Raw genomic sequence first — 23,535 nt, forward strand, 5'->3', positions numbered from 1 at the left:
ATAACTGAAGCTCTTACTGAAATTAGTTATACAGAATATACTGCAGAATTGTTTTAGGAGTTGCTTGCAATTCTCTTTCACCCACGCTCTTCGTAATTGAATGATCTTCAGCAGAACGTCAAGAGAAATTGTTCTTTTTTAAAAATAGCTGACATCTTCCCTTGTTCTTAATGACACCGAGACCATAGGCAGTCCTAAGCAAAGATGCTGGTGTCGCATGCTGTCTAGTATATCTGTCCTCCTCGAGGGGAAGTGTGTGGATCCGGTCTCATCAAGCACAATAAAAAATGGCAGGTGTTCTGAAGAAAGGCAAATTTTCACAGAATGCCTCATTCTGTGCTCCTTGGGGGAAGAACCCTTGTCGGCTACACCTCTTACAGCTTTCTTCTTAAAACTTCCTGGGGGAAAGGAGGACGAAAAATGTTATGTGCAAGTACACGTGGAAGGGCAGGGACAAAAAAAAAAAAAAAAGATGTCAAGGTGTGTGTGCTTGATAGATTTTTAAGCTGACATTCATGGATCTTAGGAAGGCTCTTCATTAGGAAGAGTACTTGCCACCTTGTTCTTTGGATGTCTTGTGTGGTAGTTCACATAGGAAATTATTTAAATATGTTTTAAAAAGAATATTAGAAAAATTACCCCTAATAAGTTGAAATACCCATTGATACCTGAATATTTTTAACTGCTGCCGGATGTACACAAGCAGGTGGAGTCAAAATGAATACTTAAATAGCTTTTAACCTGTTAGTTCTTTCTAGATCTACAGTTATACAGTACTACCATAATTATATCTGGCATCCATGTATAGGACAAATCTTAAATGACTTATCCTAATGGTGTATCAGTGTATTTTACTAAGAACTTGATTTGGGATTGTTATTCCTAGCTTGCCCTGCCTTACATTTGTAATACTTGCTCTGACTGTATTTGTCATAATTTACTGAGAAGAATTTAATGCTTTTCAAACATTTTTGAACTTGCATAAACTTGCATATTTCTTATAAGCTCCATGGAAATAAATCAAAGATTGCTATTTGTTAAACTTGTTAACAGTTTTAGCAGCTTAAAACAAAGCAAAGCCATTAGTGATTTTTAAATTCCATTTTCAGATTTGTAAAATAAAATTGTCTACAACCAAGCAAATGGATCTCCAAGAAAGCACAAGCCCTGGTGCTCCAAGGGCTCGATTTAAACCCAAGAATGCTAAGAAGAATTCCTTTAAACTTGGTTTACCTTTTCTTTGTTATATCACAGTTTCACAGATATGAAGCAAATCTGTTTAGTATTCTTTTTTTTTTTGAAAATTAAAAGAAAATGAAGTAGGCAAGCCGTAAGACCATTTTAATTCCATTGTACTTTGAGAAGTATACAAGCATGCTTATGCAAAAAATCTATTATATACTATTGCAGAGCCTGAATATTGTCGTACCCAACAGCTATGTACTTAGGCAGACTTGTTACATTAATAAACCTTCATTTTACTGATGACATCAGTAAATGCTGCTGTACCTATTCTGACTGGTATTTGTTGCTAATGAAACTAAACATTTTTTTTTAAAGGAGAGAAATGTGATTGTAGTCTATAATAATCTATAATTTTCTTTTCCGTTCCCTTCATAAAAACAAGCAAACCAAATCCTATTCATTTTCTTATTTCCTTTCAATGTTTTCCTCCTTGAAATCAGATCTTCTTGCCTTGATGACTAGCTAGTCATCCAGCGAGACTGGCATCCCAGGTCATCTGTGCTGATAAAGGAAGGGCTACTGATCGATCTGTTTTAAGATTTTCACTTTTACTGAACAACTACTTAATTTCAATGACTAAGAAGTTTGGAGGAAGAAATCTTTTGATTTAAATAGACAGTACCCTTTTCCTTTAAAAAAAAAAAAAATTGCTATTCAGAGTGCACAGGCTATACTTTCATCTGATGCTCCTCCAAAAGAAAGACATTTGCAGCTCATCTGAATGTAGTAATAAGATTGCTTAAATTATTGGTAAAAGTAAGAATTTCTGCAGTACTGTAAATTAATCCACATATGTCTTTCATTCCATGTCTGTGCCTTCCTTTGTTTTGATATGTGGCTTGTTAAAAGATTGGTTATCACAAAACCCGGTAGTACATACTGTCCATTTCTGCTTTGTGGGGGAGGTGAGGGGGAATCACATGAAGAGCTGCTGAGATATCATTCCCACTTATCCTCCAAAACACATCAGGAGGAAAGGGAAGCTAGCGGAGCTTCAAGAGGCCAGAATTGATTATCATGGTAACCTTTGCCTGTGGAGAGTTAAAACTCTTCTCAGACATAACAAGTATCAATTCTGATGGAAAACCTACAGAGGGGAGAAAACAAGGAATGACACAACTGTCTTGTCTGTTAGTGTGAACTATTTTTGGTACATAATGAATCAGTGAGATGCAGCAAAGCATCATCAGTGGACTTGGGGTTTGCATTATGACAATAATATTGCTATTTTGAGAACTCACAGTGGAATGGCTGTTCTCTTTTTAACTTCAGCCTTTCAGATAGATCTTTGCTTTAAATCCATTGGGATGAAGCTTGATGAATTCCTCTTTCTAGGAAGAGGAAAAATGGAATTTAAAAGCAAAATTGCTATTAAGCATAAAAGTATTAAGATTTGGAAGTCGAGCTGTTTCTATTGTAGCAGCAATAGGATCTATGTGTAAGTRGAGTGACTAAGGAAAACAGCGTCTTTGAAAAGTTAGTCAAAACTCCTCCCAAGTTCATTTTGAAATTAAATACTTGAACAATAATTTTTTACATTGCTGTTTTCTTCCATATTTGTGCTTGCTTCTTGTTTCTCTTAAGAATGGAGTTTCTTAATCAAAATCACATTGAAATGTATGCGTAAAACAATTTATTTTCCCAGTACAGACGTTTTTCAGCTTCTACAAAGTTAGGTTCTGGATTTTAATAACATGTAGTGACACACAAAACCACAAGAGGGCAAAAGAAAGTGCAATTGTAGAAGACTGTTATCTGGCATTTTACACACACAGACATGCACCTGTATATACACACACACCTTTTGTTTTATTTCATTATGTTTCTTCAAACAAGATAGGTGCCACTGTGCAGTGATAATGAAGACATTGTATAAATAACTTGTTTTTGTAAATCCAGAAAATGCAAACTTTATTTTCCTTTTTTATCAAAATTAAACAGCAGTTTTGTGTTTGTATGTGTGTATTTAAAATCCATTAATTTGAAACACTGAATTTGCAATGAGTCATGGCTGTCTAGCGCATTACATTTTTTTTTTTTCCCCCTCTTTTCTTCACCCCAAACATTTGTGTATTAAAAAACTTCCTGCAGAGAAAAATCCTTCAATAAGGATATTGGAAATAATGCTTCTGGTGATGCTCACAACTGCTTAGTTTTGAAGACAGCACATGGCATTGACTTCATTGGTTTCAATTTCCTTTGCTGTAGTGAAAACACTCCATGTAGGGAAATCATTGGTACAGCTATGTGATATTCTAGAGTCATAAAATAAGGAAGTGGAGTGTAAGATGCAGAGTTGAATGATCTCTCTAAATTTTCCCCAGTGTTTTTCTCGGCACTACTAGAAGGCTGTACAGAAGAAAGTTTGTTTTTGTAGTTTGAGGGAAGAAATATAATAAAAAATGATTGTGTTCTAAGTGTTCTTTGTAGCTTACACCTATTGTTCTCTAGAAGTTGTAATTATGATATGTAGTTTGTAGCATTCCCATGAAGTACCTTCCAATAAGGTTTTAAGTGAAATGACTGACATCTGGTATGTGTGATGGAAAACCACTATGCAAATGGTGACTTTTTTTTTTTCCTCTTAATAGCCTGTGTTGCTGAGGAAATTGTTCCATGTTAATTGGTGTTCAAATGGAAGGCCTGTGTGTGCTTAGATATATTTTGTAGTGTAGTCCAAATGACAGGTAACAAAACTATATTATTACAGTCTATGAGGACAGGCAATTTTTTTGAACATATGTATAGAAGACTGTTGTAGGAGTCTAGCTTAGTACTGCGTCTCAGCCAGTGGGTAAGAGCAGATACGTAAGGAAAAGTGTAAGAACTGGGGGAACATACAGAGTATAATGAACTTGAAACAGATGCTTGTTATTCATTGAGTTAGGATTTCCTCTTTTATTTGACAACTGTTATCGGGTTAATTGTAGTGTTTATTCTGTGAAGCAAAATAGAATTATGTCAGAAAGAAGGAGGGAAGATGGCTGAAACAGAAGCATTGCAGGATGGTCATGATATTGAAAAGAGTGCTTCTAAAATATGGAAAGTTGGTGAAATGCTTCTGAATTAGAGCTGTCACTGGGAGAGAACCTGTTGAATTATCAGGCTGCTATATCCTTCAGCATTAGGAGGTTTCCTCCTCCTCTTTTTTTTTTTGTTTAGAACAAAAAAGCAGCGTGGATTAGAACAGAAAAACAGTTTTTCTTTTCTAATTCCCAGATAGTTTTTAACTTAATTTTCAAATATTGAACTGAAATAGTGTAATAAACTGAAAAAATATGTATTCTTTCTCTATCTCCATCCAGTGCTATTGGTGCAGAACTTCCATTTTTCTTTTACCATTCCATTCTATCCACTTTGCAGTGGCCAGCTCTGCTGGTCAGGTCAGACAGATTGCAGGTAAGCACCCAGCTCTGGAATGTGTCAGTGTACAATCCTGAAATATTGCAATTGATTTCTGGTTTGCTAGGTTTTCATTGGTGGGTTGCACTGTAGTTGTATGCATATTGTGGAGTGAGTGTATACAACTCATAAGCCTGAGACAAATGCCTTAAATTTGAAGAAGTCTTCAAAATATTTTATGACCAGGATTCTGCGTGCAGCATGTCAGAATGCTGTATAATCATTGGGGAGGATGGAATCAGAGAATCACATATCTAAGGTCCACTGTGGGAATTGGATACATATAATGTCTTATGGTATGTGCTTAGGCATTCTTGTCCAACTACGTTGTCAATAAGTGGAATCTAGAAGCTTGCTTTTCTCTGGTGTATGTTAGACTTCAAAGTTATTCATGAATATGCAAGTGAAACTAAGTATTCTGTGTGAGTTCTGTCTGAGTAAACATTGAAAGACTTGTGACTTCACGTTTTTTCRTTTTCCATTCTCTGTGGCCCTGTTACTACCACAAAGATGTGGCCTACCTCAGCCTCACCATATCAAATCTTTGTTGGAAAGCTGGAGAGACTGACATGAGTCCCTTGCTTGGTGGACCTCTAAAAAAGCACTAAAAGTCTATTTATTTTTTCTTCTGCTGGTGACCTAATCAACTTCACAGTTCAAGTCCTAACCATGTCTTAAATATTTAGCCTTCTTCTGGTTTGATAAATAAAGTAGCRAATCTAGAGTTAGGTCTAGTCATCTGATAACACTGAGTTATGTCATTATGCTATGTTTCTGTATCATATTCTATCATCTGCAATGCTTATGTAAAAGCTTGTTAAAGATGTTTTAAAGACAATTATAATTCTAGTTTTTCATAACTTTAGGTGATAGTTTACAACCTTAATTCCCTTTTAACTTAAGTTTTTGAGTGCTCTTTAAAAGAGAAAACTATGTTTACAGTAACTTTGTGTGGCATCAGACAAAAATAATATGTTTGACCGCTAGTCGTAAAAATTGAGATCCATTGCAGATGGTTCTGCCACTGTCCCTGTGGTGACTCTGACAATTTGAGGTTAATGTATTTGTACCTTTTCTGGCACTGTGAAGATTTGCTGCTCAGCATAATTTTATTATGTCCATTGTATGTGCATGTGCTACCTGGTAGACTAATGATATTTCTCTACTGTTTAAAGATCATAGGATCCTTAATTCAGGTTTAAGGGACCTCAGAGGGTCTCTAACTCGACCTTCTGGTCAAAGTAGAGTTAGCTATGAGTTCAGACCAGGTTGCTCAGTACAGTTGAGTCTTGAAAACCTCCACAAATGGAGACTGCAAAGCCTCTCTGAAGAACCCATTCCACTGTTTGGCTGTGTTCAGGGTGCAAAAGTTTCTCCTCCTATCCCATCGGAATCTCTTTTTTCAACTTATGCTGAGTGGCTCTTGTTTTCCCACCATGCACCAAGGTGAAGAGCTGCTGTTAAGTTGCCCTAAGCCTTCTCTTCTTCAGGCTGAACAAGGTCAATTTAGCATTTTCCTCACAGGGCATGTACTACAACCACCTGACCATCTTGGCAGCCCTTTGTTGAGCTAGCTTCAGTTTGTAGATGCTTCTTTTTAAGGAGCCTCTGCTTCCAGAGTGTTTCTCCCCCCCCCTCCCCCCGCTATGTTTTCTTGACTCTTACCATGAACCCGATAACAGTTGTCAAATAAAAGAGGAAATCCTAACTCAATGAATAACAAGCATCTGTTTCAAGTTCATTATACTCTATATGCTCCCCCAGTTCTTACACTTTCCCTTTGTCATTTGTTCTGATCACTGAGTATGTCTTCATCTTTCTGCCTATTTCTGCCCACAAAGTGGGATTTTTAGATTCTCTTATCTGTGCTATATTCAGGTCTTGCAGCATAATTCTATACAACTCTTAAAGTATATATCTGCCTGTTGTAACTCTAAGTGTCTGCTATGTTCTTAACCATTTCAGTCTTGCCATAGTCATGTTCATTCAGAAAAGTACCACGGAGATGGCTTTTCTAGTCTTTGGCTTTGACAACATGACATCTGTCTATTCCTCCATCTACTTGTTTAAACTTTCAAAGCTTTCCATACCTAGCCCCATCCTATCACTTGTTCATAATGCCTAGTCTTTGTTGCCTGTTACTGCATGTTCTTAGAAAAGCCACTTCTATTCTTTTTCCCCTCTTGTTTCTTATGCATGTTATGGGTTCCACTCAAAGACATTTAATTCTTCTCTTTCAAATTCCTTCTGTAAGACCCTCTAACTTGCTGTGGTACCTACCAAAATATGAGCATATGGCTGCTCTTGTGCTGGAATTGCCACCTGTTATTATAGCTAATACGTTGTCTTTTTTCAGTTGTTGTGCTAGTTTATATTCAGCTGTTTTCTGTGTTGTGCATAGGGTAGAGTCCATCTTTTCTGAGTGTTTTGTACAGTGCATAGCACAATGGAGTCCTCAAAGATTGGTGTTCTTGGCTGATGAAATCCCCTGCTCCAAAGAAACATTTCAGACAGTGAGTTTATTGCAAAGAATAGCTGTTGGGCACTAGAAAGACAATATCCAGGCTCTGCTCAGAATTAGTCAGCTTAGAATGATGCAACTTGTACTAAATTACAGCAGACTGGTTATCGTCCATAATGGAACTTCAGCTGGGTCTGCATGTTTGTCTGAGATGCAATATGTTACTTGCTGATTGAAGAGGAATTATGAGCCTTCAAGTCAAAGAGGTTTCTGTTTGATTCCCTCCAACATGCATTGATTAATCAACCTGCATTGCTTGATGGTGTCCTATTCTCTTTGCTTAGTCAAAAGAGTTGGGGAGACTTCTCCTTGCCATGTTCATCCCTCTCTTCGTTTCTACTCTCAGATTCAATATTTGTTTGGTCTTATTCTTGGTACATTTGAAAACAGTGGCCCCATAACTTTTTGTATAAAAATTTCTGTTATATTTATTGTGTAACAGAACTGTTGAGGTCAGAAAGGACATTTGGAGATCTTCTAGGCCAGCCCCCCTGCTCAAAGCAGGGTCAACTAGAGCAAGCTGCTCAGGGTCATGTCCTGTCAGGTTTTGAATATATCCAAAGATGAAGACTCCACAATCTGTTTGGGCAACCTGTTACAGTGTTTGACCATCCTCACAGTATATATATTAAAAATATATATATATGTTTAAGTGGAATTTTCTGTATTTCGGTTTGTACCCATTGCCTCTTATCCTGTCACTTGGCACCACTGAGAACAGCCTGATTCTATTGTCTTTGCTCCCCCTTGCAGTATTTATGCACATTGATTTCCCCCTTGAGCCTTCTCTTCTCAAGGCTTCAAACCCTTAATCACCTTTGCGGTCCTTTGCTGGACTTGCTCCAGTAAGTCCATGTCTATCTTGTACTGGGGAGCCCAGAACTGAACACGGCAATCCAGATGTGGCCTCACCAGTGTTCAGTGGCGGGGAGGAGGGGGAATCATCTCCATCGACTTGCTGGCAAGGCTCTTCCTAATGCAGCCCAGGATTCTGTGGGCCTTCCTTGCCTCAAGGGTGAATTGATGGCTAATGTTCAACTTGTTGACCACCAGGACCCACAGGGCCTTTTCTATTAAACTGCTTTCTGGGTGGTTGACTCCCAGCCTGTACAGGTGTATGGGGTTATTCTTTTCCAGGTGCTGGACTTTGCATTTCCCTTTGCTGAACTCTGAGGTTCCTGTTGGTCCGTTTCTCCAGCCTGTTGAGGTTCCTGTGATTTCCCTGAGGTCTTTAATGAAGATCTTAAACAGTATTCACCTTAATATCAGCCCCTGGAATACACCACTAGTGACTGGCCTCCAGCTGGACTTCATGCTGCCCTTTGAGCCCAGCAGTTCAGCCATTTTCAACCCACCTCACTGATCACTTATGTAGTCCATACTTTGTCAGCTTATCTATGAGAATGTGATGTAAGACAGTGTTGAAAGAATGGCAAAAGTCAAGATAAACATCATTCACTGCTCTCCTGTTATCCGTTAAGCCACTCTTCTTGTTGTAGAAGGATATCAGGTTCATTAAGAATGACTCCCCCTTTGTAAATACACGCTGACTACTTCCAATCATCTTCTTGTCCTTCATGTGTTTGGAAAGGGTTTCCAGGAGGATTTTCTCCATCACCTTTCCAGGGAGGCTAACCAGCCTGTAGTTCCCTGGATCCTCCTTCTTGAAGATAGGAGTGACACTTGCTCTCTTTCAGTCCTCAGGAACCTCCCTCATTTGCCATGACCTTTCAAAGATATTGAGAGTGGCCTTGGAATGACAACAGCCGGCTCCCTCTGCTCTTGTGGATGTATCTCGTCAGGTCCCATTTGTATAGATATTCTCTCACTTGGCCCTCTTCTATTGAGGGTAAGTATTCATTGTTCCAGATTTCCCACTGGTCTCAGAGGCCTGGCTTTCCTGAGGGCAAATCTTACCGGTAAAAACTGAAGTGAATAAGGTATTGGGTGCCTCTGCCTTTTCCATGTCCTTTGTCACAGGACCCCTGTCTTATTTGCCAGCAGGCTCCCATTTTCCCTAGTGTTCCTTTTGCTGCTGTGATATACCTGTAGAAGCCTTTTCTTACCACAACAGCATTGCCCACATTGGTCTGCCCTCTAATCCTATCCCATAAAGTGTCAACTGACTCATCATCCATCCCTAGGCAGAGCTCCATGCATTCCAGCTGCTGTCTTGCATAAAGAGCAGTTTTTACCTTCCTGGTCTGTTGTTCCTGAACAGCCTGTACCTATCCGTGTCTCTGATCCCAATAAGATTGTACATTGGGAGTAAACATAAAGCATACTGGAGCAGGAATCATATCCCATCTCTAAGCTGAAGATTTGGTGGTGGGATGGTTACGGCTTTAAAAACAAACAAACAAAAAACACTAAAGCTTTCATGGGTTTGTTTTTGTTTGGTTATGTTTTCATGATTTTTCTTCTTAGATTATAAGCTTTTTAGGGAAGAGCTGTGTGTCTTTTCTTTCACTCTGGTTTTATTAAAAAAAAACCCAAAAATTACAGTGGGCTTTCTGTCCTATAGCACTGCAGAGCTGTAGCCAAACGAGGAGAACTGCATAGTTGTTAGTAGCCTTCTGCTACATTATGCATTGTTTGATGCCGCAAGTTGAGAAAACTGCTGACTGGCACAGGACAATGTTTGTTCTTTTTCTTTCTCCACGCTTTTTGGATGTGCTAACTGTTAGTATTTTGAGACAGTACATAGATGAAATACAACTAAAAAACATGAGTAACTTGTATGTTTCTTGCAGTAGCAAAACCAGCATTTTTTATCTTAGTATTTGTACTTCATGAACAGAAAATGATGTGGTACAGTATCTAGCTATTAATTGTTTATAATTAATATTTTCTTCCATAGACTACTTATCCTTGATGTGTGAGCACATCTGAAAGTTAGCTATTCAGATTGTCCAGATAAGGTCCAGATCTAAGCAAAATATGACAGAGATATAAGCTCTGAATCACAAGTCACTGGTAGAAGAAAGTTTGTGTGTTGATAGTGTAGCTACACATCTAGATCTCTTTATTAAGATAAGTGTTATGTGGAGACTGTAACAATCTGGCATGAGGGGTAATAAACCTACCTTTCCAAATCAAGAAATCAGTTAGGAATTTGTCTGCAGAACTTGGGACAGCCGCATAAACAAACTACTCATGTTGGATATAGTGACATTTGTCTTGTTTGAGGTAATTTCCATAAACTGTCCAGTCATTACATTTGTCTTTGGAAATCTTATGCAGTAAGATGTGAATACTAAAGCTTATTTAAATAGGACATTAAATGTGCAACTGTCTAGTGAGGGCCTGATTCAACGAGGGGATAAATGCTTCTCAGTTTCCATCAAACTGTTAAGGAGTTTAGTGCTTTAATGCCTCACAGAACATCAAGGGGGAACCTTAATGCATTATTTTCTAGCCTTATTTAACTGACAGCTGCTGTGGCTTTGGTGGTGATGAAGTCAGTGCCTCCATGAGACCTTTCTGCTTTCTCTATGCTCTTCTTTTGTGTGTAGAAAAATATCAATGTTGATAATAGTGTTCAGCTTCACTAGCCTTAGTGATGATGAAAGCCAACACGTAAATGTGGTTCATTGGCTTTTATTGGTGTATCATGCAGATCTTTTCTGCACAGGGTTAAATCTCACAGTGCTTTTTAAATGGCCAGCTAATACCTTGCTTCTTGTATGGCTCCTGTTGTTGCAATTATGAAAACTGCGCTGGTGGTAACAATACTGGGAAGACTATCAGGAACAAACAAAAAAGTGTAGGAGAGTGTAGGTAGTGCCAGTTTCTCCGCTTTTTTTCTACTGTGTTAAAATACTTAGAGATGTATCTGATGTGTCAGAGGAGCCGTAACTCTTACTGACTTAGGAGGTCTGGTCATATGAAGTGTCAGAAAGAAAGCACTCCTATGCGCTGCTAAGCAACTTTTACAGTGTTGTAGCCAAATTCTGCCTTCTAGCGTAGCGTGACAGAGCCATACTGCAAAGGTCAGCTCGTCGATATAGGAATGGCTACAGTTCTTCACTTTTAGCTGTCCCTGTATGGCAGAATTTCAGAAATGTGGTCAGGAAATTTTGAGCTCCCTCAAATAGATATATACTTGCAGAGCTTATCCCCCCAAAAAGGGATGTGCTGTGACATTGTCTCAAATCACCTTTGGATAGCATAAGGAGCATCAGACTGTGAAAGAGTGGAATTTATGCCTTCTCCAGTTTTTCAGCCTGCTGACTGCTTGCTTTCTGCAGGTTCTGTCTCCCACTTCCATATAATATGATTGTTTTATCTGCTTCTCCCATGTGTCATAGCCCACTCCTTTGCACGCTCTGTTAGATCATTATCTCTGTGTTGCTGTCTGGTGTGTGTGGTCTTTAAAACCTCCGTATACAGCTGTTTATACAGGGACACGGGAGTCTGTTGTCTAAAGACCTAAGCCATATCTGTGTTGTATTGGTATGCAGTAAATGTGAATTTATGGTCACCTGTGATCTGCATGCTAACTATGAGAAGGCTGCAGCTTATGCAGTGCTTATCACATGTTGAACTAGTGAGACGGTAGCTAAGCATGGAGGATGTCCTGCATGAGAGTGTATGTCTAGGCTGGACTGGACCATAACATGTTACTCTTTATCAACTACTGATTCCTACTTTCAGCTCTGCTTGAAAACGTGCTTCTATTAGGATACAGAGTGAGCTGCTGTGTTATTTTTCTGCCCTATTTCTGTATACATGTCTTTCAAAATCAAAGTAGCTAAAAAATACATTTGAATTATGGGAAAAGAAAATCAAGCTGCCTCTAATTTTTTCTGAAATATATAGGGTGAGATGTATGTAGGAATGAAAATGTGAAATAAAAGACTATGCAGGCATTTAAGATTTTCATCTTGTCTTAACCCAGAAAAAGAATGGTATGCTGTTTTTTTTCTCCCTTCTTGTGACAGTACAGGATGTGTTGCTGAATAGACTGAGCATGGTGGGGTGTTTTTGTTTTGTTTTGTTTTGTTTTTTTTAATGAATTGACTAAAAAGGCTGCAAGGTTCTTGTTTAAAAAATGATGCATACTTGAATCACTTCGGTTTTGATTTCTTCATTTTATTAAAATGGGAGCAGGATGTTTACATTCATTAATAAGGAAGAGTGATAACTCTCTGTTTGTCAATGGTAAGAAGGAGGCTTATGAACACTAGCTGCTTGTTCCTGTCATACCGTGAGCATTAATGGGCACCAGCTGGGCTGTAGCTATAGCAGCTTCACCRCTTCAGCCTTGCACAGCAAGAGCTGCTGTGGCAATGCTGCAGAAGGGCCTCCCGTGCAGATTTAGGAAGTACACACTTCAGTTGTTGTTCCCTGGGCAACAGAATAACTGCAGCCAGCTGGCTTGGCACCACCTGAGCTGATCAAAGAGCAAACCCTGTCAGGCACTGATGCTTCAGCTCCTCCAGCTTCGGTGCGAATATCTGCAGGCAAGGATGTGGGAAGCATTGTCCTTTGGGTTTCAAGGTTAAACACAGGGGAAAAGTAGAATGACAGCAAAAAGTGCAGGGGAAAACATCGTTCTTGCAGAAGCTGTGTATAGTTAGTAATAATAGAAAATTAATTTAAAAATACTGAATTACTAATGCACATATAAAAATGTGAAAGAAAAGAGAACAGCAGACTAGCAATAACTGGCTTTAATGTATTATGGGAGAAAGAAAACAATTAAGGGTGATTTATCATATGTGTTTAGTTAAGAAAGACCATAAAGAATGATTGAACATCAGGATTAAAATATTGTGTAAAATGATATAATTAGGGAGGACTGAGCAGAGCTGGAACTGGTCTGCTTTGGGTGACTGATGCAAGGTTGTGACAAGTCAGGACTGCAGTTATGTATGTCAGAGCATGCTTCGGTGGCGTGGTAGGTCTTACTCAGCAAGTGGCGCCAGAAGAATAAAAGGTAGATGATTGAACAGCTGTGAGCTGTAATGTTGGCTGATGTGTCCCTGTATAATTGGGATCTAAATCCACTTGAGTCTTTTGGATTTTGAGGGGGGGAGGGGTAATACTTTTTGTATGTCCATTCAAGTTTATTCTTATACTTTTCCCTTTATATTATGGCAGCACCTATGGGCATCACTTTGCTTAAGAGTTTTAGGTTAAGAGATTTAGATTTGTTTAAGAGTTTTAATTTTTTTTTTTAACTTCTTAAAATCCTGTTTTAAAATTTGTCATCAAATAGTAAAGTTTTATATTGTTTGTAGTCACCCCTTTTAAAATATGTTTCTCCTTTACCTTTTCTAATGTGTCCATTACCTATGAAAGATGCTGGCAGATTCAGTTTTGGGGAAATAACTGCAGTAGGTGAATTGATGGTGGGCAGAGTATGAAAAGCGATAGTACTTATTGGCTTATATCAAGTTCTGGGTGTCTCAGTCCACACTTAAAAGAGAAAAGTAAATGGAACTGGTGGGTTTCTATGTGTACTGAAACCTGCTGGAACTGCAGAGTATCAATGAGTGTCCATACTTTTGATGAGGATTTGTTTATATATTCCATGTATTTGTTCTGATTTTCTGACTCATCTTTGTTTTAGTAATATTTGACTGGTAGAAGCATCTCCAAAGCAGTTTCAGGTGTTTTTTACTCTTTAGTTAGAACTCAGATCATCAAGGTTTTAACTCAAATATTTTTTTTCCTCTAGCTTCCTTATGAAATATATTTGAGGAGGGAGAGTTTCAATAAAGGGATTTGGTGTGAGAAAACAGTGAAATTACTGGATTGTTTTTGATTGTAAAGTCACCTACAGCTCCAACATAGCAAGTATAGTTTTTTGTTCTCAATAACATAAAAACAGAAGTCTAAGCAAGTATGTTTACTGTCTACAGTGACAAACTGGACTGCATCCCCCTCCAAGATATCTATTCTGATTTATTGCCTCAGTCATCTAGATATCAAGTGGTTTCTTAGTATGTTTACTGGAATTACATGTTGTGTCCTTTTTAAAGCTGTTATTTATCAAAGAGAATAAACTGTATTTTTTCAGGAAGTCTCTACAGACAGATTTTTATAATGACACCCGATGTTTGCTTGAATTCCTTGCAGTTTTCCAGGCTGCGGTGTTTTCTAAGGGAATCTTTATAACTCTGCCTGTTAGAATTCATAGGTTCTAGCACCTAAATCTGGAGACCTGGCAGAACTCACTTCATCTTTCAGTACGTAAGTCTTTGACTGTAGGAATTGCTGAAGTAAAATCGAGGGCTGCATATGGTGCTTAGACGATCTCTTCTAGCTTAAAAATCTGAAAATTCATTTAAAAAAAGGGGGGGGAGGGAGGAACTTTTCACAGGGACGGAAGTGACTTTCTCAGTGTCATGAGCAAATGTATTGCATCTGGAATCAGCAGTCTGTGTTCTTATATTTACATTTTTCTTCTGCTTCTAGCCCCAAAATAATTGTATAGCTGTTAAGAAGTGTCTGCTGGCTACTGTATTCYAGCCAGCAATGGTACAGTGAGTTGATAAGTTGTATATGATGTAATTCTATAAAGCAGTAACAGGTAGCTGTAGTTAAGGTTACATATGTGTGTCTTGTCAGACTCTCATTAATGACTTTCTGATATGTTTACCTTTCAGGCCGAAGATTTTTCAGGCTTATTTCTTTCTCAGAGGTTATTACCTTAAGTAGCAGCAACTGTCTGAGGGGAACAGTGTTTGGAAGAAGATAAACGGGATACTTCACCTGTTTACAACTTCTCCTATTTTGTGTCTGTGTTGAAACAGCGGGTAGTGGAAGGCTGAAAATTGTCTTGGAAATAGCCCTCATTGAGAAGTCCTTTTGAGTGCTCCAGTGAAAACTGGTATTGATTTGACCAAGTCGTGACCTTTTGCAAATTGCGCACACTGCATGCACACTTGCTCTACTTGTAAAGTAGGCAACAAAGAAGGCCTGTGCTCTATAGCCATGGCTATCTCACTTAGGCTGTGGATGAACTCACTGAAGATTGTTCCCTGCAGTTGGTTACTGCACTCTCAGAGCTGCCAGTGTAACTGCATGTTTAGTTGCTTTCTAACTCAGTTTTGTCCAAATGTGGGATTGTTTGTTCCTTCTTTTTTTTTTTTGCTTTTTTTTTTTTTTTTGCTTTGTTTGTTTTTAAGTTTCGATCGTTTCAATGGAACCAGGTAGAAGAAACTCTATGCAGAATTATTCTGGCAGATCAGAGGATACGGTAATCCCTGCCTAGGAGGTAGTATTGATAAGGTTGGGGAAACTAATGCTTACCTAGTGGCTTGTTGCAGTTGGAACAGTATGTCTAACTCCAGCTTTAACTGTGCCTAGTGAAAGTTATACTGGAGTTGTACAATGAATTAGACAAGGGCTTTTTCTTGAATGATGAGGATTAAACGTGACAAAGATTTAATATGTCATCGTCTCATTTCTGGATCATTTTTGTGAACAATGCTTTATAGATACAGTGAGATTGCCTTCTGCAAACCTTTCAGTTATACTCCATGAAAGTATAACTTTTAGGTCCACAAGATAGGTTCACATTGTGCTTAGTTAAACTGCCTAATGTTTTTCTTAATAAGCTCAATTACAACAACACAACAGAAAAAGTCATAAACTAGCTTAACCTTATCTATTCTTGCTTGCATTGGTTCTGTGACATAAAATAAAGAAAAATTCTGGTCTAAATATGAGGTAAGGTTGGAAAAGCAGTTTCCAACAATTTAAATAGCTTTAAAGAAGATCTAGAAGCGCAACTTGTAGGTGTTTTGCTTTCCTATACTCTTTGCTATACAGAATAACTGGCATTGTCTTTTAAATATTGCATTCCTATTTGTCTTTTATCTTTTAGGGGAAAGTAGTGCTGACAGGTACATGTTTATAGAAATGTGCTTAATTTTGCATTGTGTCTGAGAAATTGTACAAGAGGTTATAGGTGAAAACATTGTCTTTACTGCATATATGCAGTAGGGTGAAATGAAGATTTAGTAAAAGAAGGAAAAAGCTAGGGTTTCTATTTGCATGAAGATTTTCTGGGCAAGCAATGACACTAGAAGCTATAGTGAAGCTATGTAGTAATACTGGGTATGTAAATTTTAATATCATTTAAGAAATAGGACTGTATGGGTAATTCCACAGTTACTGCGTACTCCTAGTGATTTTTGTCGTAGAGCCATGAGAAGCTTGTTGTGGGACCTGGATTTCTATGTAATGAGAGTTATTTACTGTCTATGGGTTCCTGTAGGTTTGTTGCTACTGGTTATTTGATTAAAAAGAATCACGACCCACCAAAGAACTCCATCTGTCATAATGGAGTGATGCTTTCGCTCAGTCCTAGAATTTTCCTTCTCTTTTACCAGAGAGCAAAAGATATGTTTTTCTAAAAGTGCTTTATATAAAGGGAAATTAAGCGTTGGAATTAAGCCGGGCATATCCAAAATACGGAAGCTGTGGCAATTCCATTTTAGTTTCACACGTCTGAGAATGAATAAAGTGTCAGAACTGTAGGTACATAAAAAGTGCAAGGAGAAATTAATAGTGGTCTGAATTAAGTCTCAGCACTACAGATCTAGCCACGTATCTAATTGCAGAGTTCCTCCAACGGTTAAAATAGAACCTGAAGATTTGTAATGCACATACAGTTGTTGATGATAGTTGATCATTTAACAGCTGGAAAATGGCCTGTAATCTTCCATGAGCATCTTCARGTCCAGTTAAAAGCAGAGAATAATGTCTATGATGACAGTGAGTTTTGGGCACGCTGTCTGTCTGTGTTGGAGGAAGCATGGCCCTTTCAGATGCACGACAGATTTTATCCTCCCCTGCCAATCCCAAATGAAGTGAAACGGAGACGTAATGTCATAGAATCTTGCATATGAAATTCTGAGCCAACCTCTACTTCTGATCTTTTTTACTATTATTTGGTGTTTACAGGAACATCCATGTTATAAAATGATGTGGAGATAATATGATTTTTAATTCAAGAAGAAACTTTTAATAAATACTGAAATGTAAGGAATGTAGTTGTTAGGAGGAGGTTAAAGCTTCTGTATGTATAGAGAAAAGAAGTGATAATTATGTCACTAAGCCATTTTTAATGTTGGTTAAAAATAGATATTTTTATTTCTATTTTTGTAAACAAGGACAGAAAAATCTAAAGTAGCTGAGCTACCACTGTGAAAGGGAATGAATAACTTCTGAGCTATTAGGATCCCTAGTAAGTTTGATAGATAGCCTTCATTTTAAAATTGTATTTTAAAGATATGCGCTAATATAGAAAGCTTAGAGCAAATCTTTAAGATAAAAATTGAATAGTTTAAAAAAAAAAAAATGCTGCCTAGAGTAAGTACCGCAAAATAACAGCCATTAATACAGAAATCTACCACGGTCAAATTACATTTCAAAAAGATAAGCTTCTCTTGCATTTTGGAAGAGCAAATGGCATCTGATACGCATCATATCATCAGAGCAGCTAAACAGCTTTTCAGAGAGAATGCTGTGCTGGGCTCCAAGGAATGGCATAGCCAGGTCTGCAAGATGTGGAAGTCTGATAAATTTGTTTTCACTACTCGAGCAAATCTACTCTGCGTGGAATATCAAGGTACATTTCCAACTTGCTCATTAGCAGCAACTGTAGTTATAATTTGAAATCAAATATAAAATTTTTGTAGAATTGCTGCACACRTTAGAAATTCAAACACATTTATTTCATTGGTGGTTGCTGAGAAGTTTTCAAAGCACTAGAGTTGCACAGGAGCCTGGTTACATCAACTTCCAAGGGGATTTCAATTTTCTTTCTTTCTTTTTCTTTTTTTTTTTTCCCCTTCTCTTCCCTCCTCCAATCTCCCTCAGTCTTGAGATCACTGCTTGTTTTTGCTTGTTTAGCTGTTTTAGTGTTTGTAATCTGGAAATCCAATTGTGCAAGAAATTCTGATTTTTTTTAAATTTATTTTTAAGTTCTTCATGGGAACAAACCATCACAATTTCAGAATGTTCCAAAGTGAAATTGGTTTTAAGAAATTAAAATGATGTTTCAAGGACTCGTGATACTGGATGTGCATGGTGCCTTTCAGTAGTTATAATCCGCCAAACGTTTCTTTAGAGTGTTCTTTTCACTCAATCTCATATTGACTATCTAGGCAAAATATTTGATAAATCTTTTCTTCTCAATCTGTATTGCAATTTCAGCTTAGGTTATTTATTACCTATATAGTGTACAGTGCATACTGTGGGTTTATTTGCCCCTTGCTTAAAAAAAGTAGCCATCTGCTACTTGCTTCCTCTCCTRCCTGCAGTGGCACATTGAATCAAAGTGAAGGAATTGTCTCAAATGACTTGAAAATAGCTGTTTAGTTAGTGTGCGCTACAATTAGTAAAAGCTYAATTAAGTGTTGATAAATAAGGTATTATCCAACATCTTTACATCTTTAGATGTATGGTCTTATGATATGGTATACAACTTGTATACAAATTCCAGACTATTGTATAACATGGTTTTATATATATATATATATGTATCGTATTTCACATTTAGTACATTCTCTCAAATCCACAATGGTCATGTATTCTGAACTCTGTACCTTAAATTAAAAGTCCTTCTCTAACTCTTTCTTTTCATAGAAATGGTCATTTTCTTTGACTGACTTGACCTAACTACCTACAGTTTTTATTTCATATGTCCACTTTTTAAGTGTGTCTGAATTCTTAGATTTTGTTTTTATTTATTGTGTATCAATGGCTTTTTGTTCTATTGTCTGTTGTTTAGGTGCCTTTTTTGCATATATAATGTCCAGCTTGGTCCCCTTTCTAATAGGGACATTTTTCTACGTTAGTAACATTTCAACCTCAGATAGCATTTTTCTGATTTACTGCCCTTCCTTTTGAAAACACTTTCATTACGATTGTTCCTGTTTTACTTTCACTGATCTGAGTCAGTCACGTCTGCTCATGGCTCTTTAATCAAGCACTCTAGACTAAAATCAACCAAATGTACTCGAAGACAGAACTGTGAGAAAAAGGCCTATGAAATGACCTCACCTGAGAAAACATGTCATTCATTGCTACTTATCCTTTGTTTTTTTCACCTAGCCCATCATTAGTAGGTAGTCATTCCCCCCTGCTTCTGCTTAACGTCACTCTAGCTGGTTGGTTGTTCCTGCTGTACTAGATAATACCGACCTGTTCTTCCTCTGTGAACCCTGGACCAGAGGCTCTAGCAGTTTGAACGTAGGCGTTGCTACTCTGATCTCTACCCGTTCTACGCTGCTGCAAATAGCTATATGGGGTGAGAGGCAATACCATATGGGCACAGACCATATGGTGGTGCTTTTTTCCTCATTGTACAGTTGCCTTATCATATATATTGTAGTGTTTTGCTATATATATGTATATGTAAGTTTGTGTTTTGGAAGCTGTTTTTATTCACTAGAATTAGAGAGGAGTGTATGTTTGTGGAAAACTAAGTTTTGTAATAAACAGTCTTGGGTAGCAAAGGTTACAACATAATGCTATAGATTCAACTGAAGATAGCCCTTAAAAGGAAAATGTTAAAACTGTGTCTAAATAATTGTTAAGGGCTTAAGCAATATATCTAGTGGGTCATTTTCATTAACCTAAATATGGCAAATGAAACTTGGAATACTTACTTTCAAAAGAGTTATGTTCTCTTGAGAATTGAATTTTGCCTTTAAAACAGGAAGAAGTGGGTTAAATGCATGCTAATTTTGAGTTCTGCATGAATTTGACTGCAAACTTGAGGTCTGTGTCTGTATCTATATTCTGCATTCTTTAAATTTAGCTTAATATAATATTTTAAAATATTTTAAACAGCAGATGTGCATTGCTTATAGATTTGTGTAAATGTTGATGCACTGTATACAAAATATGTCTCCTATACAATGATCTGTTGACATTATTCTCTGTTGCTTAGCTTCAGACAGTAAAGTCGTGACATGTGCTGCTGTTTGGAGAATGCCGAAGGAATTGGAATCAGGCAGTCATGAATCCCCTGATGATTCATCAAGCAACGCTCAAACCCTGGAGCTACTCTGTCACCTTGACAACACAGCCCATGGCAATATGGCCTGGTAGGATTCTGCATATTTTATACTCCTAGAAAAAAACCTAAAGGATAGACCTGTACTGTTAGTTTTGTGCAGATTTATATTGTAGAAGCCTTACTATCCACTTTAAAACTATTCTATCTTAAAGAAATAGTACAAATTGGATTTTTAGTCCCAGATGTGTCATAGATTAAAAACATTAATTATAGTCCTGCAAACACATATGGAGTAACAGCCTGTGTGCTGTTCTAATGCGCTTCTCCCCACCTGCCCCATCTATCCTTTGTTGCAGAAAGGTATAATACTTAGGATTTCAATTTTTATATAGAATATAAATTTGATGTTACACTTTTTTCTTTTTTTGTCTTCACTGAACTGATTTGGCATAAGTGCAAGTAATTTATTGTTTGTTAAGATAAGCATTCATTATATTACGTAGTGTCTGTTTAACTACTCTTTTCTGTTGTGTAAGAATAGACAAGGAGGACTGAGATACTGCAAAGGGTATCACAGAGGTTCTTTTCCCTTTCCTTCATGATATTTAACAGAAGGTGAAAATTGTTCATCATGTATTTGCAAGTCCTTTGCTTTGTGGGTATGCGTATGACATGTTCTCGCCGCTTCCTGAACTAGCGCAGGGCAAAGAAATGTTGACTCACTCGGTTCACCAACTACAATGTTGTTTGACATCTTTTGGGACCACCTGACCATTTTCCACTGGCAAGAAAAGTCGAAATTGTAAGAGTATGTTCTGCAGTGGTCTCGGGAATGTGTCTGTCAGAAAGAATAAGGAGTAGAAAATGGTCATGTAAGTTGTACAGTCTCTTCACCATATCAGAGAATTAAGAAAAAAATAATAATAACAAAGATTTTTGTAAATGAAATGCGACATCTCTAGCTCATGTGAAGATATTTTGTTTACTGGCATCCATAGCACAGATGATCCACAGTATTCATGGATATCTAGGTTGCAGACTGTAAGTAATTGAGACTTGATTGTGATTGAAAGGAAGAAGGCAAAGCTGTCCTTAAAATGCTACTGGTTGTGTACTCAGGCAGCCACTGTCTCTCTTAGTGCTTTACCTGCTCATGCTTTCCCTGTATGTTTTCCCTGTTCTGTCTTATGTCTTTTCTGTCTTCTTTTCTTTAATGTTGATCTTCTTGCATTGTTCTGTTTCCTTAAGAAAGCCATATAGTTAAAATATTGTATCAGAGACTTTCTATATCTACTATTGTGTACTAGGAACCGAAATTTTTTTTTTCCACTTCCTATATGCCCAGTATTGGTTTTGTTTGATTGTTTACTGACCAGTAAGAAAAACTCATCCTGTGTTTCCTTATTTTTATTTCATCACTTTTATGGAATGCTAAGCTTGAATCTCTCTGGCATTTCTTATTAAAAATGAGCATGGACATATCATTTAATATCGCTTGTCTTTTGTGAATCAAGACTGAAAAGCATTTCGAATTCTTTGTGACTAAAATTCTAAACTTTCCTCACTTGTGTCTGAATGTGTCCCTCCTGCTCAACATATTTCGAAATAAATTTGACAAAACCTTTAAAGAAAAACTGATGTCCCAGCCATTACAGGTAGGTGAAAAGTGCTTTTATTCAGCTCTGTTTCATCTGCATTTCATGAGTTACTGTGTTTAAAAATGAAGCATTATTGTTCACTTTCAGTTACTGAAAATGTGTGCTGCTACTAAGCTTTGAATCTGGAACTCAACAAAATTTTTACTTAAAAAAACTTCTGTATGGCCATAGAGACATTTCAGAAAATTAAGCAGATGCTTAAATTAGGCAAACAAATAGGCCCATTAATTGCTCTGTTTGGTTGAAACCTAAGATTTTTTTCATCCTCTGTCTGGCTCCTTATGTGAGCCAAAATGCAGAGAGTTCTGTGGAGTATTATAATTATGAGCATTTGCAAAAATGGGCCCTTTCTGTAACTTCATTTTATAGATAAATATGCATATTCACACAGCATACACTTACATAATCACAAGGATGTTATTCTATGTATTGTTTTAAAAGTTTCAGTAAAACTTGCGATTGGACATGTTTCAGGAAGCTGTCCAAGGTACACTTTGGCAAGAGCGGCTAAGGAAACAGAACAGTTAATGAGACTGTTACTTTGATTACTATTTTCAGTCCATCTTGAAGGAATTCCCAAACCTGTTTCTGTTAAAATGCGGATGACTTAGGTTTTAGGAGTAACCTACTACCCCACTTCTTTTTCAGTTTCCTACAGATGTTTTGACAGTAGACTTGACAGCCTTATTCTCAGAGAGGGAGGATATTACTAGCCATGAGAGAAGATGTAAACTATAAGCTCTTGAACTGTGAACTCAGCAGGACTTTTTCTTGTGTCAGGAGCGTAGGTGCAAAGGAGGAGATTCTCCCCAAGCAGCTGCTAGAAGCAGGCTTGTTTGTATCGACTTAACATCCTACTTTTGGTATTCCAAGCATGGCAGATATGAAACAGGGTAGATGCTGTTCAGTATCCAGGTATACCTCAAAAGAGAGGGGGAAGAAGTGAAGCAAGTCAGGTGGAGGTCCGTGGAGTAAATTTGGAATAAGATAAAAGTGAAATTAGTAAGGGAAAAGTGTTGGGTGGGCAACACAGGTATAACTGCAAAGGGAAAGTGAAAAGAGATTACAGAGGTGAGAAAAGTGAGAGGCTTGAAGGGGGAAGAATGAAGAATTTGTGTTTTATGTAGAAGATGTTAGTCAGAGGCTAAAGAAAGTTGAAAAGGGGTGGATATGTTTGGAATGGTAATAGGCAGAGCAGATGACTTCGGTAAGCCTCTCTACTTACTGAAGTTGGATTTTCTTATTATATCCCACTTGATCAATCTTAAATATGGACTACAAATATTATCAAATGTCAAAGAAATTAGAAGGGAAGAAATTCTCTTAAAAATACGCTGTTTTAAGGATGGGGGGATGTTTATCACTAAAAGCTTATACTAGCACATTTTGAGTTTACAAAAGAAAAAGGGTACTATACATAGGCTATTTCCACAGATAATCTGGAAAAGATGAGTAGTATGGTCTGTTTCTTGCATGTATATTTTTAAATCCATACTATGTCTTGTTAAAGACTACTAAATCACTTACTGAGAGGATTTATCATGAGGACTTTGTTGTATATCCAATAGTAAAAAGGGACTCTTAAGTAAACTTATTTATCAGTATATTGTGTTCTCCTTTAAAGTTAAAAAAACAGTACAAGAAGAAAGTTAAAACTATTAAGCGAAAGTAGTGATCTTAAGAAGAAGATAAATTGTCTTGATGGAAAGAGTAAGTGTTGGAGG

At 37.4% G+C, this 23,535-nt stretch overlaps 1 protein-coding gene across 10 annotated transcripts in view; it reads left to right on the top strand.

Moving 5' to 3' along the window:
- Positions 1 to 23,535, top strand: part of EIPR1 (EARP complex and GARP complex interacting protein 1) — a 94,242-nt gene that overhangs the window by 27,942 nt on the left and 42,765 nt on the right. For 8 of the 10 annotated variants that reach the window (XM_026082627.1, XM_026082628.1, XM_026082631.1 and 5 more), the window contains one exon: positions 20,085 to 20,241. In XM_026082627.1, coding sequence (XP_025938412.1) covers positions 20,085 to 20,241 — 157 coding nt within the window. Of the gene's footprint in view, positions 1 to 8,865; positions 9,018 to 17,450; positions 17,757 to 20,084; positions 20,242 to 23,535 lie in introns of those variants that run through there. The other 2 variants (XM_026082634.1, XM_026082633.1) reach the window with 2 other exon arrangements.

Source organism: Apteryx rowi, unplaced genomic scaffold, assembly GCF_003343035.1.
Source record: "Apteryx rowi isolate R43461 unplaced genomic scaffold, aptRow1 scaffold_585, whole genome shotgun sequence".
NCBI classification, from domain to species: Eukaryota; Metazoa; Chordata; class Aves; order Apterygiformes; family Apterygidae; genus Apteryx; species Apteryx rowi.